Source organism: Maylandia zebra, linkage group LG17 (genome assembly GCF_041146795.1).
Source record: "Maylandia zebra isolate NMK-2024a linkage group LG17, Mzebra_GT3a, whole genome shotgun sequence".
Lineage (NCBI taxonomy): Eukaryota > Metazoa > Chordata > Actinopteri > Cichliformes > Cichlidae > Maylandia > Maylandia zebra.
The window spans coordinates 16,898,881-16,921,876 of NC_135183.1; the positions used below are offsets into that span (position 1 = coordinate 16,898,881).

Below are 22,996 nucleotides of genomic sequence, written 5' to 3' on the forward strand. Positions count from 1 at the left end.
AAAAGAACTGACAACACCCCCAGGGCTCGCTCTGTATGATCCAAATGCTGAAACGTGCGTATCAGCTGATTCATCTTCGTATGGCTTGGGAGCAGTGCTTCTCCAGCGGCACGCCGATCTAGGGTGGAAACCAGTAGCATACGCTTCAAAAGCTCTCAGCGCGATATGCTCAAATTGAGAAGGAGGCCCTCGCTTCAACATGGGCCTGTGAGAGGTTTGCAGAGTTCCTAATTGGGAAAACATTCCACATTGAAACAGACCACAAACCTCTGGTCTCGTTGCTTGGCTCCAAGGGCCTGGACGAGCTTCCACCTCGTATACAACGTCTACGCATGCGATTGATGAGGTTCTCTTATACCATATCTCATGTTCCTGGTAAATGGTAAATGGCCTGTATTTATATAGCGCTTTACTCGTCCCTAAGGACCCCAAAGCACTTTACACATCCAGTCATCCACCCACTCACACACACACTGGTGATGGCAGCTACATTGCAACAGCAGATGTACTGTCCAGAGCTCCTGTATGTGACACAACTGAAGGTTTGCCGGAGGAAGAAATCAACTTGTATGTGGAGTCCGTCATAGCAAGCCTGCCAGCCACAGAGCCACGACTCAGAGAAATCCAGACACATCAGGACAATGACAGCATTCTAAGCCAGCTGAAGAAGTTCTGTGTGGAAGGATGGCCAGATAAGTACTCCATCGAAAGGGTTTTCCAGCCTTATCTGCCATTTTCAGGTGACCTCACAGTCCACAATGGTTTGCTTCTTTATGGGAGCAGAATAGTGATTCCCACATCACTCAGAGCAGACATTCTGTCTAAACTACATGAGAGACACCTGGGAATAACGAAATGCAGAGAGAGAGCTAAACAATCTGTTTGGTGGCCAGGCCTGAGCAGTGAGCTGATAAAAGTGATTGGGACCTGTGACACTTGCTGCCGTGAGCGGACTAACCACAAAGAAATCATGCTACCTACCGAGTTCCCACAAAGACCGTGGGCCATGGTTGGAACTGATCTGTTCCAGATAGAGAATAAACAGTACCTGGTCATTGTGGATTACTTTTCCAGATTCTTCGAAGTTGCCAAACTGACATCTACAACATCAGAGGCAGTGATCGAGCACTGTAAATCAATCTTTGCACATCATGGCATACCAGAGCGGGTTCGCTCTGATAATGGACCTCAGTTCTCGTCTGATTCCTTCAAAAGATTTGCACAAGAATGGGGTTTTAGCCATGAGACATCCAGTCCCCACTTCCCTCAGAGCAATGGGGAGGCCGAGAGGGCAGTCAGGACCATCAAAAGTCTTCTTAAAAAGTCTGGCGATCCCTATCTCGCCCTTATGGCATACCGGGCCACTCCATTGGCAAATGGCTACAGCCCAACAGAGCTTCTCATGGGTAGAAGGATAAGGACAACTATTCCTGTCATCCCATCACAGCTAAATCCAAGAGGTACGGACACAGACAAGCTCAAAGCTATAGAACAATCGTACAGACAAAAACAAAGACAAAACTACAACCGCAGACACAGAGCACATGATATGCTACAGCTCAATCCTGGAGACAAAGTGTGGGTCTCAGACATGGATACTAGAGGGACAGTCGTGTCCATGGCAGGCTCACCGAGGTCCTACATCATCGAGACAGCAAAGGGCACGCTGAGAAGAAACCGTTACCATCTTACATGGACACCTGGGGCACCAGAGATTTCTGGCGATCCACCAGAGGCTTCACCTGAGAACTCTGTTCCAGCTGCACAGATTGTGTCGGTTCCAGACACTATCTCACAGGGGGCCAGCCAGCAGACTCCTGAAGCTGGGAGCCAAATCCAACCCAGGTCTAGGAGGCCTCCAGCATACCTAAAAGACTATGTTTGCTCATAGGGCTTGGAACTGAGTGAGCAATGGGGCAGAATAATCCCCACACTCAGGCTGAGGGCTGGGTAGTCTACCCCATCCCTCATAGAGACAATGAGAAATAAAGCAAATGGTTGCACTGTTTAAACATGTTGTTTGTAGCTGCACTGAATAGTTCAGAAATGTGCACTTATGCTTAGTGTTCAGAGTTGTATACTTTGAGAGTTTATTTTTGGACATTCTGAGTAGTCTGGTTTGAAACCAAGCGAGTTCAGTAAACAAGCTGTTACCAGATAAAGCACAAGGACATAGTAATAATATACTTTAAAGCGTGCGGGTCTAATCTGTTTTCTTGGTTGTATTCCAGCATCACATCCTATTTAGTAGGGGGGATGTAGTATCAGGTAAATGTTAAGTGGTAGGAACGTTTCTGCTGGGTTGTTGTTGTAGGGGGGGATGAAAAATAATAAAGGACACTCATTGGAGTAATGGCGCGTCTCTTGTGTCTGTGAGTTATGCCTCCAGTCAAATAACATCCATAACCTCAAATAACGTAACAGTGCGCAGAGGTTCAGGAGCAGAAGTTCCATTGTAAACATACCACGGCAGACCAACGATGTTTCCATGAACATGCTTTTCAGCATCTACCACTTTTCACACACGGTTGCTGTACGCATACAGCCGGCTGTAGCTTTTCAGTTCACATCCCGACACACACCAACACAACAGCATAGATAGCACAAACGTTAAGGCGGCGAGGCGTGATTGCGGGTGCCGCTCAGGTGCGTCCGCCTCCCCTGCAGCGGCGCTGCAGACCACGCCCCGCCACACACATTAACCAGGTAAAATACATATTTAGGCAGAATTTTGCAAATATCTAGTTTTCATTTTTTTTTAGCAGCATAGTGCTTTTTTTCCAATTACTTTTTAAAAGTCAGGTCAAGGCTCCAAAAGCCCAAAGGCGATATAAGGGTGGCGGCTCACAACAGTTTTTGTTTGCTAAATGTAATTGTAATTTTGAAATTGAAATGTAATTTTCTCTGTAGCACTTCATGGATTTCACAAGCAATAGACCTTAGTTGTTCACACAATGCATAAAGGTAAAAAACAATATATACAGTGTAATCTTCATTTTAGATGTCAAAAAGTATTTGCGGCTCCCAGTGTTTTCTTTTGCGTGGAAATCGCGTCCTAATGGCTCTTTGGGTGTTAAAGGTTGCTGACCCCTGGTCTACACCGTCTCTGTCCAATAATGGCTAAAATGCCCACAAAACAAAACAAAATTAACACAAACTGCATAAACACTACCATTAGAAATAAAGATGCCCTACCTGTGATCTCTCCTTTCTGCACCGTAAAGGGAATGACCAGACTGAAGGGACGCAGCATCGGCTCCAGCCCATCCACAGGGCTGACGGGATCATCGGTAGCCTGAACCAGAGCAAGAGGGGAGGGGCGTTAGTGGCATCATACTAGGAACTCTGGGATTTCATCCAGAGAGAGGGGAGAGGCAGAGGAAGCACAGCAGGGCTGCAGAGAGGCTGACAGAGACATCTGACTGGTCCAGTTTAGGTAACACTGGTTTAAGAGCGGGGAAAGGAAGGGAGCTTCTAACGATCAGAACTGAACTGGAACAAATGACTGCTGCACAGTCTCTGAGATAATAAGAAAATAATATTATATAGGTTAATATAAGAAATATTAACCTATCTAAGCATTTTGATATAAAGAAGCAAAATGAAATAGAGACAACAGCTCTGAAAACTATAACGAAACCATAAAATTACCAAAAAATTATAATTAAATACATTTAATGAAAAATAGAGTAAAGCAATAAAACAAAATTTAAAATTTAAAATAATGTCATACTAAAAATAATATGAAAAATTATAAAAGTATAAAAATAAAATAAATTATAATTTTAAGAAAATACACAATTCTCTGAAATAATACAAAACAGATCAAATCTGTCTTGAAACTATTTCTCTAAAATCATCACATTGTCAGAACATCTGGATCAGCTGCTCTCCAGATGTTGAAGAAAAGTTGACATGCTGAATTGTCTCTGATATCAGCCAGTCAGAGGGTAAAAATCAGAGGGTAGTGTTAATAAGAGTAGCCCCCAGCTGCCCTCCCAGCAGGAGATGATGATCATGCAGATTAAACATGCAGCCTCATGCTGAGCCAGAGATCAGAATCAGAATCAGAATCAGAATGGGTTTATTGCCAGATGTTGAGGTTTACAACATTAGGAAATTGCTGCGGTGCTTCAGTGCAGACAATAAGAATTAAAGTGCTATGTAGAAAGAAAGATATGTGCATGAGATATACATGTGATATCAATCAATAAGTGAATGTGGGTCGGTATCGACTGTGGGACAGGAAACGCTGCAGTGATGGAGGGCAAAGCGAGGAACAGATGACAGTTTTTATGAAGAGGAGACGCAGCGGCAGATAAACAGCAGGTGTGGAGGTAATGATGATACCCATTGAGGGGAGAAGGCCGCATAGGGAGAGTAGGGCTGCTGTAACTGAAGCTTGTCACATGGTTCCTCTATTATTGGGATGGTATCACTTGCCTGACGAGGAACAAGGTGCAGCCATTACAAACACAAGCAAACCAGAAACAAACACACCGAAAAGCGCAGCAATTTTCCACAGTTTCAGGAAATAAATCTGAAACATAATTAAAATATGGAACAATACAATAAATAAACAAAAATAAAACAAATAGTCAAAGAAAAATTAAGGATAAAATAGACTGCAACTTAAAATCAAATCAAAAATGAGACATAAAACAAATACATACATAAGATACAAAAAAATACAAAAACAGCCACAAAAATAAAAGAAAACAAAAAGATGAACAAAATAATAAATAATAATACATTTATTTTCCTTAAACTGGAGATTTCTCCATCGTGTCAATGCTGTGAAGAATTCACAGTTTCACAGTTTTATTCAAAGAGTTTGTTTTGTTTGGGGGTCAACTAAATAATTTAAATATTTGTTTTTTCATAGTGACAACTAATATTCATGAAAAAAAAAATCCCAAGATCAGTTGTGAAAGACATGCAGTTATACAGAGTGTTAAATAAATGAGCCATTAGCTAATCGATCTCCAGTGGCTCCAAATCTGATAGATTCAGATGGGTTGAGATAGTTGGAGGCGTAAAACTACTTTGGTATTTACATGAAGAAGCCTTGGAAGGACTGACCTTCAAACCAAACAAAACCCAATCCAAAAACCCCAACTTAAACTATCCCAAAACCAACCCCAACAAACACCAAACTGCCCCAAACCAGTTCAAACCATCCAAAATCAAACCTAACTATGTAACCCTAAACAAAAACCAGACCAAAGCCAAACCAAACTCATGCCAACAAATCCCAAACAAAACCACTCTGAACCAAGAAAAAAAAAAATCCTAACCCAACCTAAACTAACCTCAACCTAAACTATCCCAAATCCATCCCCATAAAACCAACAATAACAGGCCAGAAAGTCAAAGCAAAACAAAGCTAACCTGACCACTTGACTCCAACTCAGTCCCAAACTGAAATCAGCTAAGCCCAAATCATGGTGTTTTCAGGGTGGTGACTCACCACGACATGGAAGGGGCTGTTAGGAATGTGTTCCCCTCCGAAGCGGATGGTGATGACGTACTTCCCTGGCTCTGGAGCCGTGTAATAAATATCAAACGTCCCATCTGCGTTCTCCACTACATCCACATCCAACTCCGCTCCGTCCGGCGTTGACACCTTACAGGTGACTTTACCTTTCCCTGCAGCCTTTGCATCCACGGTGATGACTGTTTCCTCTCCGATCTGGATGGTTGGTCCAATTCCTGAACCTGACAAGACATTTGTGGAACCAACAGAGTCAAAGCAGTGATTTCTGAAGTGATTAATGTTAATGAAAGAAAGCACACACTAATACCAGGGAGGTTAAATGTTTAGATTGATGCTGAGTTGATTAGGGGAAGCTTTAAGAGTGATCGTGAGCAGTGATTATAAGAAAAAGGTTCTGATAACGGTGGTGTACCCAGCCTCAGAGTGAGTGCTGCTCAATGAGCTGTTAGAGTGGGTTGTTAATCTCTATTGTGTTTATTATCAATATGTTTATTGCACAATAGAAACCCTTAAATAAAACAATAAATTAAAGTCTTTGTCATTTATTTCAGTTTGCACTGAGTGTGTTTGAATTTGTTTGGGTGGGTTTAAAGTGCAAAACATACTTATAATAAATCTTGGATTTCCTTCTGTTTTCCAGACAGACTGACTGGACAAATACAGTGACAGTAATTGTGGGTAGTTACACATATGTCAAATATAGATGACAGGAAATGAGTGCAGAAATGCCACAGATAGTTTCGGTCTCATCTGGAGTCCACTGGAGTTTATCCAGTGACCTCCAAGCATTTTTAATTCTCCACCCTACACACCAAAACATCTTTAAGTAGCTTCAAGCTGCACTGACAGATGTCCAGTTCCCAGCGCGTACTGGGATTTAGTTTAGCCATTGCTTAGCGAATGACATTTCCCATCACTCATTCTGAAAGCTCAGAGAAACTCCCAGCCCATCTTCTGGCCTCTGAGAACAGAAATCACTGCATATTTAGCATCTTATTTTATTCAGTTCCTTCCATATATAACAGCTTCCAGCTAATTTTATATTCTTATTATTAATAATAATAATAATAACTTCTGAGGTGACCTTTACTACTAGGAATGGTATCCTACCTTTTAAAGCAAACTACCCCCCCCCACACACACACACACACAGAGCTGGATTCCAGTCACAATGCAGAACCAAAATTTGAGAAAACATTAAACTCAATGAATCAGTGTCCATTTTAAATATCCACCGTTCAGTATATATGTGTAGTTGCTGGTTGGTTAGTTAAGCAGCTGCTTTTTTATGCAAAACTGTAATGCTGTTTATCTGTTGGCGTTCAGTGAGTCTAAGAAAGTTGAGGCCACTCACCGAGTCCGTGTCCTCCAATCGACACTGTAGGAAAACAACTACAATCAGTGATGCTGCTAAGCTTCCAATGATAAAGTTTAAGTTTCAGTGCTGATGGGTGGAGCCTAACCTGTGACCAGACACTTGCTGGCGTCTCCGGTGGGCAGGGCGTGGATCCGGTAAGGTGAGTACGGGATCTCATCTCCTCCGTATTTGATGGTGATGGTGTAGCGGCCCGCCATGTCCGGCACGTAGGACACTGTGTAAGTCCCATCTCTGTTGTCTCGAATGGTTGCCTTCTTGGGTTTTCCCTCTGGATCCTGGAAGCGTACAGACAAGAAGTTAGTCATGTTTGGGGTACAGAAAACATAAATAGGTCCCATTGCCCATCACTGGTCTCCTACCATCTGCCATCGATAGTAAGAAAAGGGAAAAGTAATATGAAGTCAAATTAATTTTATTTTACGGAGATCAGAGATCTTCTTGGTCACCAGACTGAGGCTCATTTCTTCATGTGTGGACACAAACAAACTGAACTGCTGGGTGGAAGCTACAAACCTGCAGTTCCTCTGATGTCCAGCAGAGGCTTCAGCAGTGCATCAGTTAAAACCTTACATTAGAAATAAACATCTTTACAACCTGATACAGAAACTGTTTTGGTCTCTAATGATAATTTCCAACTTCTTTTGATGATTTTTAGGAATCTTTGTGATACATAAATGCAATCAATGGATTGTTTGGTCGGAGACATTCACACCAGTAGCCTGCTGCAGGTCATTCTGTAGGGCTCTGGCACTGCTCATCCTGCCCCTGCTTTTGTACAAAGTAGAATATACTTCTCATTGCAGTATTGGTAATACCCGGTTTCTGTATCTTGCACAGAAGAAGAGGACAAAACAGATTTTCTGGATAAACAAATATGTTAGAGATCAAACAACCAACATGAAATTCAGACTTCTGGATCTAAAACTTTTCACTGTGTCAGTGATGAGCAGTTGAATGTAAAAACAGGTGTAAAAAAAATAAAAAAAAATAAAAAAATCAGATTTAACCTCCCTGTGCAGCAGCGCCCCCTGGTGTGTGGAAGCAGGCATCTACAGCTTATATCCATGTGAAAAACTAAAGTGTGTATCAGAAAGATTAACAGCTACCGCATTATGAACACTATCGTAGACCTGATGGCCGCTGATGGTTTGAGAGCAGTGGGCTTGTCACGTCCACAAGTGTTCTCACAGGATCTAACTATTCACTGCAGCAATGACAGGTCAGACAAGTGGATGGATGGATCATTGAATGGAAGCAGGTTTACCAAAAACTCTGGTTAGTTAACAACTCAAAATCAAATATGTCTGTTAACTCGTTAAACAAACTGAATGGAGTCAGTGCACGTGCAGACCACAGAGGGGTGGAAGCCAAGCAAAGTGCTGCCAATGAAAATTTGCTTCTAACGTTCCAGCAGATAATCTTTTTGAATCTGTTGTTGATTTGATGAACATTGAAAGTGATATTTCAAGTACTTGGACTCTAACACAGGAAACTATGAGCTTCATTTAAAAGGCTTTAACTAAGAGCATTTACCTAACATCCTACCATCTGCCAGGTCAGATGTGAACTGCTAAGGGAAAGGGCTGAAATTTGTTCTCTCACTCTTATTTTATCCTTACAGTTCTTCCATTATAAGATTTCCATTTAAGTGTAACTAACAGATAAGATTCCATATTAAGGAGTTGATTATAAGAGCTTAACCACGTGCAGCTATTCTTTCTTTGAGTCTCCGTTTTTAATAACATCCATGAAACTAATAATGAGTTTCATGGATGTTATTAGCGTCACAGGAATATTCACACTTTAGATCTTATGCAGAATATAAGAGCGGTGAAAACAGCCAAAGGCTACACAATGAGGAGGCAGTCAGCGGGGGAGAACAGGTGGGTTGGGCGGGGGGACAAGAGACAGGTAAAGGGGGAAGGAGGTGAAGGGAGAGAGTGCAGGGCTTACAGAGCCTCTCCTAAGAATACTGAAGGGGATGGTTTTCTTTACTATGTGAGTCTCCCACACCCTCCTGCCCCAGTCTTCCACAAACAATGAAGCCTCGCGACTGCAGCCGTCTGGACCCTGCAGTGACAGCAACAAGCCCGCCGGTCTGCGTTTGAATCGGGGTGAGTCAGAAACAGGTCACAGAAGAGCAACAAGACACGACAGACACCTCCCTGCCAAACACTGACTGGGCAGCACAATGATGATTTCAGGACAGGAGACTCACCAGAATCTGGACGGTGAGCAGTCCTTCTCCAGCATCTCTGGCATCAATGGTGAACTCCACTGGCAAGCTGGCTGGAACCCCAGATGCATTCAGACCGGGACCACTGGCTCGAACTTTGCTAGCATCATGAGCCGGTAACGTCTTGATTTTAAAAGGACTGAAGAGACAGTTAGAAAGGTTAAATCTGAACCTGAAGGACCAGAACTGTCTTGTACACACTTCTCTTCAATACCAACCTCCGGGGCACTTCCTGGTCGGCATACTTTACGCACACCGTATATGGTCCATCGTTGGCAGGAGTATAGTTGACCGTGTGAGTGCCATCACCATTATCTGTGATGTTGAGTGGCTCAGCTACACCTGAAGACAAACCAGAGCACAGGGCAAGGCCACAATGAGGTGATATCAGGTGATTAAAGCTAATGGGAGAGTTTCATGACAATACTACTAAAGAAAGATTTAACTCCAGCTTGATAATGAGTTGGTCTGACTGGAAGTCCCACGGGTATAAGGTAAGGCAGGTGCAGCTTTTTTGGAACAGCTTTCCTGGTTACCAATGGCCTGGGCAATGTTATGAGGTTAATAAGTCTTTGTAATCTTACCTGTTGGTCCATATAGCTGAACTGACAGGGGAGCCACCCCTGCCTTGCTGCTGTCTACAGTAAAAGTCTGAGGAACATGAGCCCGGACTCCACTTCCAAGGCCAGGACCTGAACACCTCACCATACTGGGATCAACCAGCTCTCGCACTGGGACCCGGAATGGACTCCCTGAAAGACAAGTGACGTAATAGACGCTCTTGATTGCAGATATCTTTACCTTAGAAAAGCGCAGAGTCAGTTATATCCAAACCACACCCTACAGGGTTAAGTGACCTTCACCTGGGATCGGTAAGCCTCCAAAGGTGATATTGACGTCATATTCTCCAGGTGTGAAGGGGATATACTCCACACTGCAGCTGCCATCTTTGTTGTCCTTACATGACATTTTTGCCTCTGATGGACCCTCAATGGCCAGGCCAAGTCCCCCAGTGCCAGCACCTCTGAGGCACGCATGAAACAAAAAGGAAGTTTAGGATGTTTAAACAGAGATCTATGGATGCTACAAAATCTATTCTGGATTTAAAAACAGAGTGACGATACCTGGTCTCAACAGTGAATTGGTTTGGTTTGTTCACCAGTCCTTCCTCCAAACCTGGACCGTAGGCTTGGACTCGACTGGGATCACAACCCTCGCTCACGGACACCCTGAACGGACTCTTTGGCACCGAGATGTCATCCAAAAGAACTTCAATCAGATGTAAACCTTCAGCAAACAAGAGTCCAGTAAAAGTGAGTATTTTAATGGATAGAGTCAAGATAATGTGGGTGAAACCATTCTGCAGTGATCCGGTGTGTAGATGTCACTGAGTAACCTCCTCATTGCTCTGTAATTTGTTTGTTCTCTTAAACTTGTATACGAAGAAATACAAATTAAATGCTTTACACATTTATTTATTTATCCGTCTTCAGCTGTTGAGTGTGTTGTTTCAAAGTAACCCAAACATTTAATGGTCACTCATTTTTTTACCCCACGGTTCAGTTTTTAACCAGCAACCTCTCAGGCAGAGTGGGAGTAAACCAGACAAAGAATCACCTTCCATTAAAATTCCAGTCTGACTGAGTATTTCTTTCCCACAATGCAATGGACTCTAACACGTCACACTTCACTATCAGTGGAAAACCATCTGCTGAGCGCCGACAGACTGCAGCTATAAATACCCTTGGTCCAAACCCGCTCCTCACTGAGAGGTTAAAGGACCAGAATCCAATCATTGTAACTGATGTTCAGTACATTACTATAACTGACTATAACAGTAGCACATGCAGGGTTAAGCTTTGAGCAGCAGATATTTGTCTGAGCTTCAGGCACTTAAATATTAAATCAGATATATTTGCTCTGGAATGGTAATTATGCCCTGGATGTTGATTGCTGCTAACCCCTCTGTACACAGACTGACCGCAGTTCAGCCAACAGTCCTTCATGGCTGGCGAGGGAAAACAAGCCTTATGAAAGCCAAATGGAATTTTATTTCACAATTAGGAGGTGTTGCAGTGGAAAAACACCCACAAACCAGCAGCAAACCGTCGTCTTGCCCGTCCTCTGTCTTTGCTGACGATCTGCAGCCAGGCTCACAAACAACACACAGGTCTCAGGCTTACCGTCCTCATACGGTGTGTACTCGACTTTGTATGTCCCATCTCCCTTGTCGGTGACGTAGGCGTCTGTGTTGGCGCCTGACGGATTTGAGATCGAGGTTTTGATATGGCTGCCACCGCTCTTGTAGTGAGCTCGAGCGTCCACGATGAAATGAGTGGTTACTTCCCTCAGGATGCCTGCGGAGAGGAAAGCAGCACGAAGGCAAAAAAGTAGAGAAGAAAGTTAGTCAATGTCTCCATGAAATATAACATCCCATTTTTTACCAAGATGCAGAGAAGGACTCATCACTTTTAATCATATCCAAAGACAGTAAAATATTTGAAATATTTCACTGAATACAGTCATACTGAACAGATTATTTAAAGTGCTACAGAATTCATGTTCAGTTTACAAACAATCAGCCATATTAATCACTTAATTTATTTTTTTGGTTCCAGTCACATAAATTAAAAAAAACCCAAACATGATAGAAAACGTGTATCATTAACACAGATCATAGTTATTACAAAAGATGGACTTTAGCTTCTAGTGCTGCATTTTCTGTCATTTCCAGCAGGGGGCGACTCCAGTGAAGTCTGATTGGATAAAAGTCTCTGAGCTCAGCAAACTCTTTCTCAGTCGCTGCTTTCAGGTCTGATTGAATAGAACAACAAGTTCATTTTGGATGCCGTGGCTCTGTTAGAGGTATGACGTTCTATCACTTTCCAGCCTCATATTTTAACTTTCACAGCATGACTTAGATCAGGACCAAAGGTTGTTTCAGGATAAATCCATCAGAGTAATGCAACAAGCACTCATTTCTTCTTTGCTCTTTGTTTATTGATTAAATTAGTAACGTGAGCATTCAGCAACTTCTCCCATTTGTTCTCATTATAAGACTTTATGACTTCAGTGCTCTTTTATTGGTTTTACTTTAATCTCAATTTAATAAAGACTGCAATCGAAATACGGAAAGAAAAACGTAATAATTAAAAAAAGAACAACATACAAACTAAATGTGCTGTTGGGAGTTTATTAACTGTGATAATGGAGTCTGGTGGCGTCCAGGAGGCCAATGAACCAACCACAGAGAGCTGAGCCTAAACCAGATCACACTGGAAACAGTCCTGTCGTCGTAAAAACAGACCTCAGAACAGCAGAGAGTTTGGAAACTCTAACCACTGAGACGGATAGGCTAATTAGGGCTGAAAACAAGTTAAAGGCTCCCCTATGGTTTATTAAGGAAAATAGAAGGTAATGTGTACCCCATAACATAGAGGAGCCAAAACCCCTGCATCTTTAGTGGCAGACGTCCTGTTAGGGTCAGGGGCGTTTCTGGACATGTTTTTATATCAGGTGCATGTATCATATTTTATACACATACATGGCAGTGGCATTACGTCACTAAAATTTTGCAGGGGGTTTTGTGGAAGCATTTTGCACCCCTGCATGTTTACAGCTAATAAAAATCAGTACATTTTCACAGCTTCTCACACGTGTGCAAAATCTACTGAGTTTTCTGTCGTGTTTAGAGCACAAAATCGATGAGCAAATTTGATGACCAGATATTGTTTTACATTTGTGTTTGATTAAAGTATACAAACCTCAGACATCCTTCTTTTAACTGGGCATTAAAACATCTTTAAGTGCTCACCTCTGGGTTCCACTCCTGGTCCATAGACCTTCACTCCGCTGGTGTCAACAGCTGGGTCCACCTGCAAGCGAATGGGGAACTTTGGCACCATGTGTCCTCCATATTTAATGGTGATGGTGTACATGCCGTGGCACTGGGGTATATATGTGATGGAGTAGGTCCCATCACTGTTGTTCTGAATGTGAACTTCAGCTTTGGCCCCAGAGTCAGAGATGATCTCGATGGTGAGCTCATCCTCTCCGGCTTTGGAGCAGTCCACCGTGAAGGTTCCAGCCTCGTTGACCTTGCCTTGCTCCAGCCCGGGGCCGCTGGCTGTCACCTTGCTGGGGTCAAACACTGACTGGACCACAGCCTTGAAGGGGGAACCGGGGATGTGCTGGTCTGCAAACAGGATGTTGATGGCGTATTCACCAGGCTCAGTCGGCAGGTAGGACACAGAGCAGGATCCATCACCATTGTCCTGGCATTCAATCTTGGCCTCACACGGCCCCTCCACTGTCAGACCCAGACCACCAGTACCAGCACCCTTTGTGTCAATGGCAAAGGGGGCTGGTTTGCCTACCACACCACCCTGAAGGCCTGGACCGTAGGCTCGCACCTGGAAAGTAAATGAAAAAAACCAGAAGAGACACAAGGAATACTTATTAATGCTGGTTAGCAGAAGACATTAGCTTTAAGTCTGAGGTTTGCACCAGAATCAGCACAGATGATTGACTGAACATCCATGGATTACTAAACTGGTAGGCCTGAAAAACATTCACACAAGTAAAGATTTACACAAGGATTTCTCAACTAAGTACTAAGTACCTTTCTGATCCTTCCTAGTTGGTGTCTGATACTTTTTTCTGTGCATCTTTGCTGACTCGATGAAAGCCCAATTAGGATAACCACATGTCTTTACTTATTCTGACAAATATTAAAATTCTATCAGTGTGGGTTGTTGTGATCTTAACTCACCTTTGAAGGATCAGGGGGCATGATGCCCTCCACAGTGAATGGACTTCCTGGGACAGGGTTCCCATCGTAGCTGATGTCCACTCTGTATGGTCCTTCCTCAGGAGGAATGTACTTCACTGTATGAACCTCATTGGCTGTGCCCGACTCTACCTTGCAGGGGATTGGTCGACGAGAAGGGGAGGTGATCTTCACGTCTAGTTTGCCCTGACCTCCAGCACCTTGAGTACAGATGGAGAACTCCTGATCCTTCCCAACGTCTACTTCTGATTAGTGCACAGAAACAGCAGGATGGTCAGCAGGAACAGGGGTTTGGGGTTTAGGATGTTGATAACAGTGAAGTCTGAACATCTTTTTAAGCTGTACCCACACAGAGGACAATTCACTCACCGTGCATCGCTTTCAACCTGATGGTTGGTCGCTACCAGGCTCCAGTTACCTAGGTAACATTCTAATGTATTTACTAGCCAGTCATATGTCATTCACCAGTATCCTGAGCTAAGTAGCAATCACTTTAATTGCTCTCCTTAAAGTTGAGAAACGTTTATGTCACGCGTGACATCATTGAATGTCATTGATTTTCCTGTCACCATGTGAATTTTTTCCTGTGTGGACGCAGCTTTAGACATAAAGATGAAAAGCTATTATTTTTGGAAATGCTGGCGTGTGTTCGGCTGCACATTAAGGGATATTTCTGTTGGAATCCTTTGATACCGATTATAAACGAAATGGAAAAGTGGTCTAAGCAGTTCAAGCTTGTTTTATGTTAAATGATTCAGAAAGAAGAGAAATTTCCACTGCAGATCAGAATTACACATCAGTTAGATTAAATTTAATGAAACAGAGCTTGAATGAACAGCAGCTCAGAGTCATTAAGGATCCCCATGAAGGGGTTGTGATTGTCTTTCAGAGGAACTCCTGGATTCTTTTGTTTACTCATCTAATCCATCATTTACTCTCCACCTCACTTATTATAATTAGTACCAAACTGTGCAGGACTCTCTATGGAAACATCCTGTAATCTAAAGCTAAACAGCAGCTTGTATTTAGGAATTTGTGATGAATAATTCCAGGAATTTAGCTGGAAACACGCATTCTCTGCTTCATCTGCTGCGTCATGAAACCCGATCAGGGCTCCGTATGGAAGCACTTTGCTTCTGTATGATAAATGTTCCATTTTTTTCCTCACAGACTTACTGTTGTTCAGTCCCTGAACTTTGACCTTGTTGAGGTCCAGTGGGGGGGCCACAATGATGGTGAATGGACTCTTTGGGATGGGGTCTCCTCCATGACACACAATGATGGACATGCTCCCCTGAGAGAAACACAAGCAGTGCTTAACTTATGTCCATCAGTCACCTCACAGGTAATCCATCACACATGTGAAGTTGGTGTGTTACCTGCTGCACCGCCGTGTAGCGGACAGTGTATGAGTAGTCATGGTTGTCGATGATCTCAAAGTCTCGGACGGCATCACCTTTAGTTGCTCCGGTGAAGTGGACCTCAGGTTTGGCTTTACCAGCTCCCTTTGTATAAATGGTGAAGTGGGTGGGCTTACCCACCTCCACCCCTGCAAAGTTCAGACAGAAACTTTATTAATAAGGTTCTTCTATGTGCAGCACTTTGTGATTCTCTGTCTAGAAAGGTGCTATATAAATAAAATTTTACTTTATCTAATTTAATACAGATAACAAGCTAAAACCTGCTGTCCCCCTGATGGGAACAGGGGCTCCAGCAGTGAGCCAGTCCTAACAGACTAATTAAAGATTAAAATGTCCAACTTTACAACAGATATAGATGTTTATAGTCTGATACAGTCTTTTTAGATTATTTAAAGTTTGTATTATTAGAAGAATAGAATAGAATAACCCTTTATTGTCATTGTACATATAAATCAAAACTGTGGGTGCTCCACCCTAGTTGTGCCAGAATAAATTATAAATAGTAGGCAGCTGGAATCAATAGAAAACATCCATCCATCCATCCATCCATTCGCGTCCGCTTATCCTGTTCAGGGTCGCGGGGGGCGCTGGAGCCTATCCCAGCTGTCATAGGGCGAGAGGCGGGGTACACCCTGGACAGGTCGCCAGTCTGTCGCAGGGCCAACACACAGAGACAGACAACCATTCGCACTCACATTCACTCGCACATTCACACCTATGGGCAATTTGGATTAACCAATTAACCTATCCCCACTAAGTGCATGTCTTTGGACGGTGGGAGGAAGCCGGAGTACCCGGAGAGAACCCACGCTGATTTTTGTGTTGTATTGATCGCAAATGTGATAAAACCCAGCTCACCTGTCCTGTTGAGTCCAGGTCCCTCTGCCCTGACTTTGGCTGCATCATGGGAAGGATCCACCTTTATTCTGAAGGGGCTAATAGGGATTTCCTGTTTTACACAATAAGTGTGAGATGTTTTTTAAATTCAGTTTTAACATAGATGTGCATTTAAGATTTGATCCAACTGTTGACCCCTCATTTACCTGATCAGCGAACAGCACCATGATGGTGTACTGTCCGGGACCCGGAGGCATGTACTTCACTGTGAATGTGTCGTTGTCGTTCTTGATGATGTCAAAGTCGATGTCAGCCTCGGCAGGTCCGACTACACCTGGAGCGCACTTGATGCCAATGCTGACATCACCTGCAGGGAAATAATAATTAACTCTATTACAGAGATTCAAGGTTATTTCTGCAGTAATATTCAAACATCATGTAGCAGTATTCCTGTACTATTTAATTTCTTTCTAATTACACTCATAAAAACAAAACTTGGCATTACAGCATGTTTGTGTGCTGCACAGCTGGTCTGAATCTGAGTTAAAGTCATTCATTGGAGATCAAGCTCAACGATCAGAAAGACAAAACAATCTCCTATGTGTCGTGCATTGTGGTGGCGGGACATGAAAAGAGGACATTAGACATGAAACAGGTCTCACCCTGTCCGGCTTCACTGCAGTCCACAGTGAAGTAAGTCGGCTCGTTGGCCTTCAGTCCTGTCTTCTCCGCACCTGGACCGTAAACTTTCACATTCTCTGGATGGCTGCCCTCTCCGATAGTCACCTTATTCACAACATTACCATCATTGTTGGCAACAATAAACCTGGCTTCTATCTAGACTCTAACAAATAAATGCAAAAGCTGAAATATGGAAGAAATCATGGAATATAAACATCCATGCTTTTAAGGAAAATTTTAAACTCATCTTTTTCTGCTAAGAAACATTTGAGGTGATACACTGAGCTCTCGACACACTATTATTAAAACACTGCAGCCACCGGAGTACCTCAAGGCTCTATTATGGGTCCCCTAAAGTTCTGTATTTACATGACAGCATTTTGTCCTTCAACGAATAGAAATCGTGTTTAGCAGACATCTGCTTAAATTAAAGGTTAATTTAGTTTTTTCCATTTAATGTTTTACTGATTACTAACAAAAAACAAACCTGAAACTAATCTCACATAGTGTCTGTTGTAAGTTGGTAATAATTCAAAGAGCAAGGTATTTGTATGTTCGTGTTAATGATTGACCAGTTTACACTGCAACAAACTGCAGACATTGTCAGTGGGATTAACAGATTTAAAGGATATACTTCAGTGACTTTAATGTAAGACTATATTTGGTGTTGGTTTTATACCCTGAATGGGCTGTTGGGGACGTTGACTTCACCCCAGGTGACGATAATGGTGTGTTTGATGGGTTTTGTGGGAATGTAAACACAGAAGTAGGTGCTGTCTCCATTATCTGTGATCTGGACGTCAATGGGGAAACCATCTGAATCCTACAACACAAACAGATTTACACTGGTGTGACTTTGAAAAGATGTTAATGTGTTATTAAAACATTACGGAGAGGCTGCCTCTGAATCCTCACCTGAGCATAGAGCTTCAGCTCTCCTCTGCCAGCTCCATGGGTATCAATGGTGAAATCAGCAGGTTTGTTAACAATGCAGCCCAAAGGCTCCAGACCTGGACCGTAACATTTCACCTGAGGAAGTAAACACATCACATGTTTAAAAATTAAACATGCAGGAAAATGTTTGAAACTCAACAAGGCTCTGATCTGACCTTCTCAGGGAAGATGACACTGGCAGCAGGGAGGATGTGGGCCATGAAGGGACTGTCCTTGATGTCCTCGTCATCACAAATAACATGGACGGCATAGTCGCCTGGTTCAGTCGGCCAGTATCGAACATCACACGATCCATCGCCTTTATCATCACACTCAATCTTAGCCTGGGAGGGCCCCTCGATAGAGAAACCTACACATAGACGCTGTTATTTAAACACTGCCTATCATTGATGAATGTGAAAACAATGGGATCTGCCCATGGAGTTCAATACTTTACATGACACACAAATATTCACAGAAATAGCAGGATATACCATCAGATCCAGAGGCTTTTGGACAGTGGCAAACATCTTACACACAATGCCCTGTTTTCAGATGCTCAAAAGTAACCAGACTGTTGATAAGGAGTAGGTCTGCAGGTTGTTATTCCATGACCACTTAAGCAAATAAAAGATGTGGAGTTCTGTTTGGTAGCTGTTTACTGAAACATATGAGGTGTTAGATTTCCTTGGTCTCGTTTCGTTTGATAGATGCAGCAGAAATGTTACATCCTTATTAAATTTAAAAATATTTTTTCAACAAGATGTTGAAGTACTGTGGATTGCTTTTGACCATAAGTCAGCACCTTAAGCTCTTAACGTTTTCCTGAGTCCCATCTTTATGTTATTGTAACTAACCGAGAGTTCCCACTTCAGTTCCAATGGCCTCCACCACAAAGTCAGCACTCTTCCCCACCATACCGGTCTCCAGACCTGGACCCCAGGCTCTCACTTTCTGAAGCCCTGCCTCCTCACTGACATAAACTTCAAATGGGCTGGAAAAACAGAACGAATTGATTAGTTTTTATCTTTATTTCAGATAAAAAAAAAAGTTTACATTTATGCACACAAGTCACTGGAGTACCTCAGGGTTCAATCTTGGATCCTCAATATCTTTAGTTTTATATGGCATCACATGGCCAAATGATTAAAATGCATGCGTTTGTTACTATATGTGACATAATGCACAGCTGTAATAAACACTGTTAACTCCCCAAAATGTAATAGTATGTATAATCACTCCATCAACCTCACCTGCGAGGGATGCTGTGTCCGCCCCAAGTGACGGTTACGATGTACTTTCCTGCCATGACGGGGTAATAATTACACTCATACAGGCCATTTTCCATCTCAAGCACATTCACAGACTCCTCCAGGCCCTCTATATTAAAAATAAACATAATCCACAATCAGCCCACCTTTACTGAGCTAAATTTCAAATGAAAATAAAGCCAATTACCAAAAATAAAAACATTTTGTAAAACACACTCACAAATGTACATACACAGGAGAAACCTCTTTTTGGATATTCTGGAAAGGCCATACTGTGCTGAATCCATCATTAAAAATCTCACAAATATCAGCTATAGTCAGTGTTCTGTACTAAAAATAACAGGGGTTCTCTTCAGTTTTGTGTTTAAATGTGTTTCCTTAAAGGGATTTTAGCTCCAGTTGGTGAATCTCGTGGGTTGGTGAGTCTTGCTGTCTTACTTGGTCCTTTTACGGTGACTTTGAGCTCCCCGCTGCCGGCTCCTTTGGTGTAAACTCTGAAATCTGCCAATTCTTTCACTCTCAGACCCTTCGGCTGCAGACCTCTGCCAGATGCTCTGCAGGCGTTTGGGTTACAGGCTGCAAGGATCAGTCAGATGGAGGTTAAGACTGGGAAACGATGCTCAAATGATAATGAAACTCACACAAACACACAGAGCCTGTTTCATACTTCCTATGTAATCCTACACTGAATCTCCTGGAGAATCATCAGAATCTGTCTTATCTGTCCAACTGCCTCCTCCAGCTGAAGCCATAAAGTCGGCTGCTATCATGGAGGAGCTATGAAGCTTGAAATGGAGGGCTGAGTTGGAGTTAATTTGGTCTCAGAAATTAATAGTTAATCTCACAGGTTACTCATTTACTCTCTCAGACTGATCAGTGCACAGCTGATTGAACTCAAATGATTACTGTGTGTACAACAGTACACAGTGATTCTAACTAAAATATACTAACAACACACACACAGAGCAGCACGAGTTTCTCATTAGTCAGCTGATCAGCGCCATAAAATGCAGTTTGCTGAGGCTGAAAGGGAAAAGCAGCAAAGAGGAAGACGTGATGAAATCAGAATTCAGAGCTGAAGATTCAAGAAAAATACAAAATACACACAAACTTAATAGCAAACAGAAGGAAAAACTTGCTATAGATTGATATGTTCTTTAAACTTAAACTTAAGTTTGAAGCATCAGATTTGAGAACACGATGCACTCAGAGGATAGAGCGTCGGTTAGCTGCAGAAGGAAGAGTTACTGGAGGCGACGTGAGGAAGAACAGGCAGGGTTGATGATGATGTTGGGGAGGAGCAAGTAGAAGATCACTCTGGCATTTAAGCCTCTTCTTTGATTATATATAATTATGTGAAGTCACTTGCTAACCACTTTATTTTAAAGTGGTTAATTTTGTTGTTTTGCTAAGATGTTATTAACACTTCTTATTCTGTTTAGTTGTTATTCAAATTACAGATTCAAACCAATAAAACAACCCAGAATCTTCTTCATAACACACTTTTTCTTAATACCTCCTTATATAGTTGAACCCTGTTCAATTCTACAAAATTTCTTAAAATTAAAAGTGATACCAAGAAAATCTGAGCTGTTCTTGGGCTCCAGCCCTCAACGGTTCTTGTAGATTTTTTGTTAACCATCTAAATCAAACAAAAGTCTCCAAATGTTTACAAGACGTGACCCACCACACATACTAACCCACTCAGGAGAATATTCTGGATTTTTGCTGACACAAAAGTTGAATCTGTGGGCAATGGAGCTAAAAAAACAAAACAAAAACAAAAAACTGAGCAGTAAATAGCTTGAGTTACTTGGAATTGCTTTCTTTGCTGCTTTTATCAACCTACTGACCTAACAACATGTTCTCAGGATAGATAGTTTTGACAAAATGCATCCCAGAACACCACAACCAACCCAAATGTAAATTATTAAGCTTGAATTTCTACAGAACTAAAGTGTAATAAAATAATAATGATAAAATAATGATGAACTTAAATAATTCCTAATTATTTCTGATGCCATTCAAAAAGGGCTTTAGACTACCACATTCAGTTTCTGAGATGTAGAAAAAGAACAAGCTGCTCAGGATGAAGCAGTGCCAGGACATGCTGTAAGGCAGGGAACCCCCATCCATATGGGGCCAAAGTGAAGACAGTTTGAGTCGAAAAGACCAGGCTAGCGCAGGCAGGCTCCAGTTGCATCCTGTCAATGGCCTGTACTAACTTGGTCGCCTGGGTTTGGGTGGTGTTGGAGGAGGAGCTCTCCTGGTCTTGTCAGCAGGTGGGGTGCGTATGGACTGAGGTACAATCTGCACTGGAGACCCAGGAGGAGGGACACTCTGTGAAACTGAAGGAGGGAATAACAGTATGATGCATTTGTACATCGGCACAAGGAGGACAGAACCCAGATCGGTTAAAGGGCAGCGTCACCAAAGCAAGACGAACTCTCCAAATTCAACCAAATCAACCCAACCCAAACCAAACGAAAACTAAGCAAACCCAAAATAACCCAACCCAAATGCACTAAAATAAAGCAAACGAGCCAAATCAATCCAAACAAAACTAAAACAAATCAAACACAACCAACAAACCAACGCTAAATAAAACATAGGAAATCCAGTCAACCCAAAACAAACTATTCCAGACCTAACCACCTAACCAACATAAATCAAACCCGTAGACAGTTGGGATAAAGTTTAATTCTGCATTAATTCTGCAAAGTTAGTCTCAAGTCACTGGAATTTTCTCAAGTCAGTTGAATCAGGCTAGTCCCATTTTCAAAGATAAGTCAAGTTAGACTTCAAATTAAGGTAAGCTATTCCCAAACTCAGTGTCCTGGATCAACACGGTCCTGATTTATATCTTAAATCCTTGGAAATCACATTTCACGATTCTTAAGTTCAATATTGAAAAATCCCCTCATCTAATTCCAAATTAGTTTAATCCAACATGACATCCCAAGGCTACTTCTGCAACAAATTACAAGACAAGACCAAGTTGCCAATAATACCCTAAATTTAGGCTCCAAATTAAGACAAATTAGGAACGCTCCAAACATGACTTACAAGTCCTAACCAAAAGTAGCCAAATCCCAGATCAAGAACAGCCAAGTCAGACATAATCCAGTCCATATAAATATCCACATCCTGTTCCAGCAAACCAGAGGTGATCAAACACCACAGCCTAAAAACATGAAAGTCCATAGAGTGAACCATAAAGGAAGCACAGACAATCTCAGAAGACCTGGACTTGGACGATACCAAAGGTTCCTGTTACAAAATCCATTGAAGTTTAATGTTACACGCATGCTGATCAGAGATCTGTGCTGGTGAATGTATTACAATAAGAGACAGGGTCAGTTAAATGTTTAAAATAAATATTGTAAATATTTCAGTTGACTATATTAAATGAATGAAATAAAAATATATCTGCAGATTTAAAGAATTACATATAAGATAGGACTTTAGGACAAAATTGTGGTTTTCATTTTAAATCACTGAAGGAACTGCCTAGCACCTAGAATGCAGGAAAGAGTTAGAAAGGTCAGTTTGTAGTGTTGTAGACATAAAGTAAATGTTAATAGCCCACCTTCGGAGATGTGGACAGTGAAAGGACTTCTGGGAATCTGCTGCCCAGCAAAAGTCACACAGACGACATGAGGTCCCTCCAGGACAGGGACATAGGTGCACCGAAATACACTGTCGCCTCTGTTCTCCAGGACAATCTCCACTGTATCCCTGCGGCCATTTGAGTCCACAATGATGACGCCCACATCTCCAGCACCCGCTCCTGGTGTACGGACAGAGAATAACAAGACCTTTAAACAATGGAGGAGGAATGTGACAGTCACTGGAACAGTATCAGACAATGAAGGTCATCTGCAGGAAATATAGCAGTGGATACCCAGAGCTAATGGAAATATAGAGTCAGAGTCCCTCCGAGAGACCACAAA

The 22,996-nt window shown here is 42.3% G+C and overlaps 1 protein-coding gene across 8 annotated transcripts in view; it reads right to left on the reverse strand.

Annotated features, from left to right (window-relative positions):
- LOC101481790 (filamin-C) overlaps window positions 1-22,996 on the reverse strand; it is a 62,788-nt gene that overhangs the window by 15,680 nt on the left and 24,112 nt on the right. For 2 of the 8 annotated variants that reach the window (XM_024805639.2, XM_024805644.2), the window contains exons 8-34: window positions 22,633-22,833; window positions 21,269-21,391; window positions 19,482-19,619; window positions 19,026-19,152; window positions 18,630-18,766; window positions 17,949-18,142; window positions 17,755-17,868; window positions 17,519-17,662; window positions 16,821-16,944; window positions 16,365-16,525; window positions 16,180-16,270; window positions 15,280-15,449; window positions 15,077-15,194; window positions 13,883-14,145; window positions 12,926-13,523; window positions 11,295-11,468; window positions 10,236-10,398; window positions 9,975-10,135; window positions 9,696-9,863; window positions 9,330-9,453; window positions 9,094-9,250; window positions 8,829-8,945; window positions 6,961-7,150; window positions 6,852-6,875; window positions 5,471-5,718; window positions 4,351-4,443; window positions 3,196-3,295 (exon numbers count right to left, since the gene is read on the reverse strand). In XM_024805639.2, coding sequence (XP_024661407.2) covers window positions 3,196-3,295; window positions 4,351-4,443; window positions 5,471-5,718; window positions 6,852-6,875; window positions 6,961-7,150; window positions 8,829-8,945; window positions 9,094-9,250; window positions 9,330-9,453; window positions 9,696-9,863; window positions 9,975-10,135; window positions 10,236-10,398; window positions 11,295-11,468; window positions 12,926-13,523; window positions 13,883-14,145; window positions 15,077-15,194; window positions 15,280-15,449; window positions 16,180-16,270; window positions 16,365-16,525; window positions 16,821-16,944; window positions 17,519-17,662; window positions 17,755-17,868; window positions 17,949-18,142; window positions 18,630-18,766; window positions 19,026-19,152; window positions 19,482-19,619; window positions 21,269-21,391; window positions 22,633-22,833 — 4,422 coding nt within the window. The remainder of the gene's footprint in view (window positions 1-3,195; window positions 3,296-4,350; window positions 4,444-5,470; window positions 5,719-6,851; window positions 6,876-6,960; window positions 7,151-8,828; window positions 8,946-9,093; window positions 9,251-9,329; window positions 9,454-9,695; window positions 9,864-9,974; window positions 10,136-10,235; window positions 10,399-11,294; window positions 11,469-12,925; window positions 13,524-13,882; window positions 14,146-15,076; window positions 15,195-15,279; window positions 15,450-16,179; window positions 16,271-16,364; window positions 16,526-16,820; window positions 16,945-17,518; window positions 17,663-17,754; window positions 17,869-17,948; window positions 18,143-18,629; window positions 18,767-19,025; window positions 19,153-19,481; window positions 19,620-21,268; window positions 21,392-22,632; window positions 22,834-22,996) is intronic. The other 6 variants (XM_024805642.2, XM_024805640.2, XM_024805641.2 and 3 more) reach the window with 6 other exon arrangements.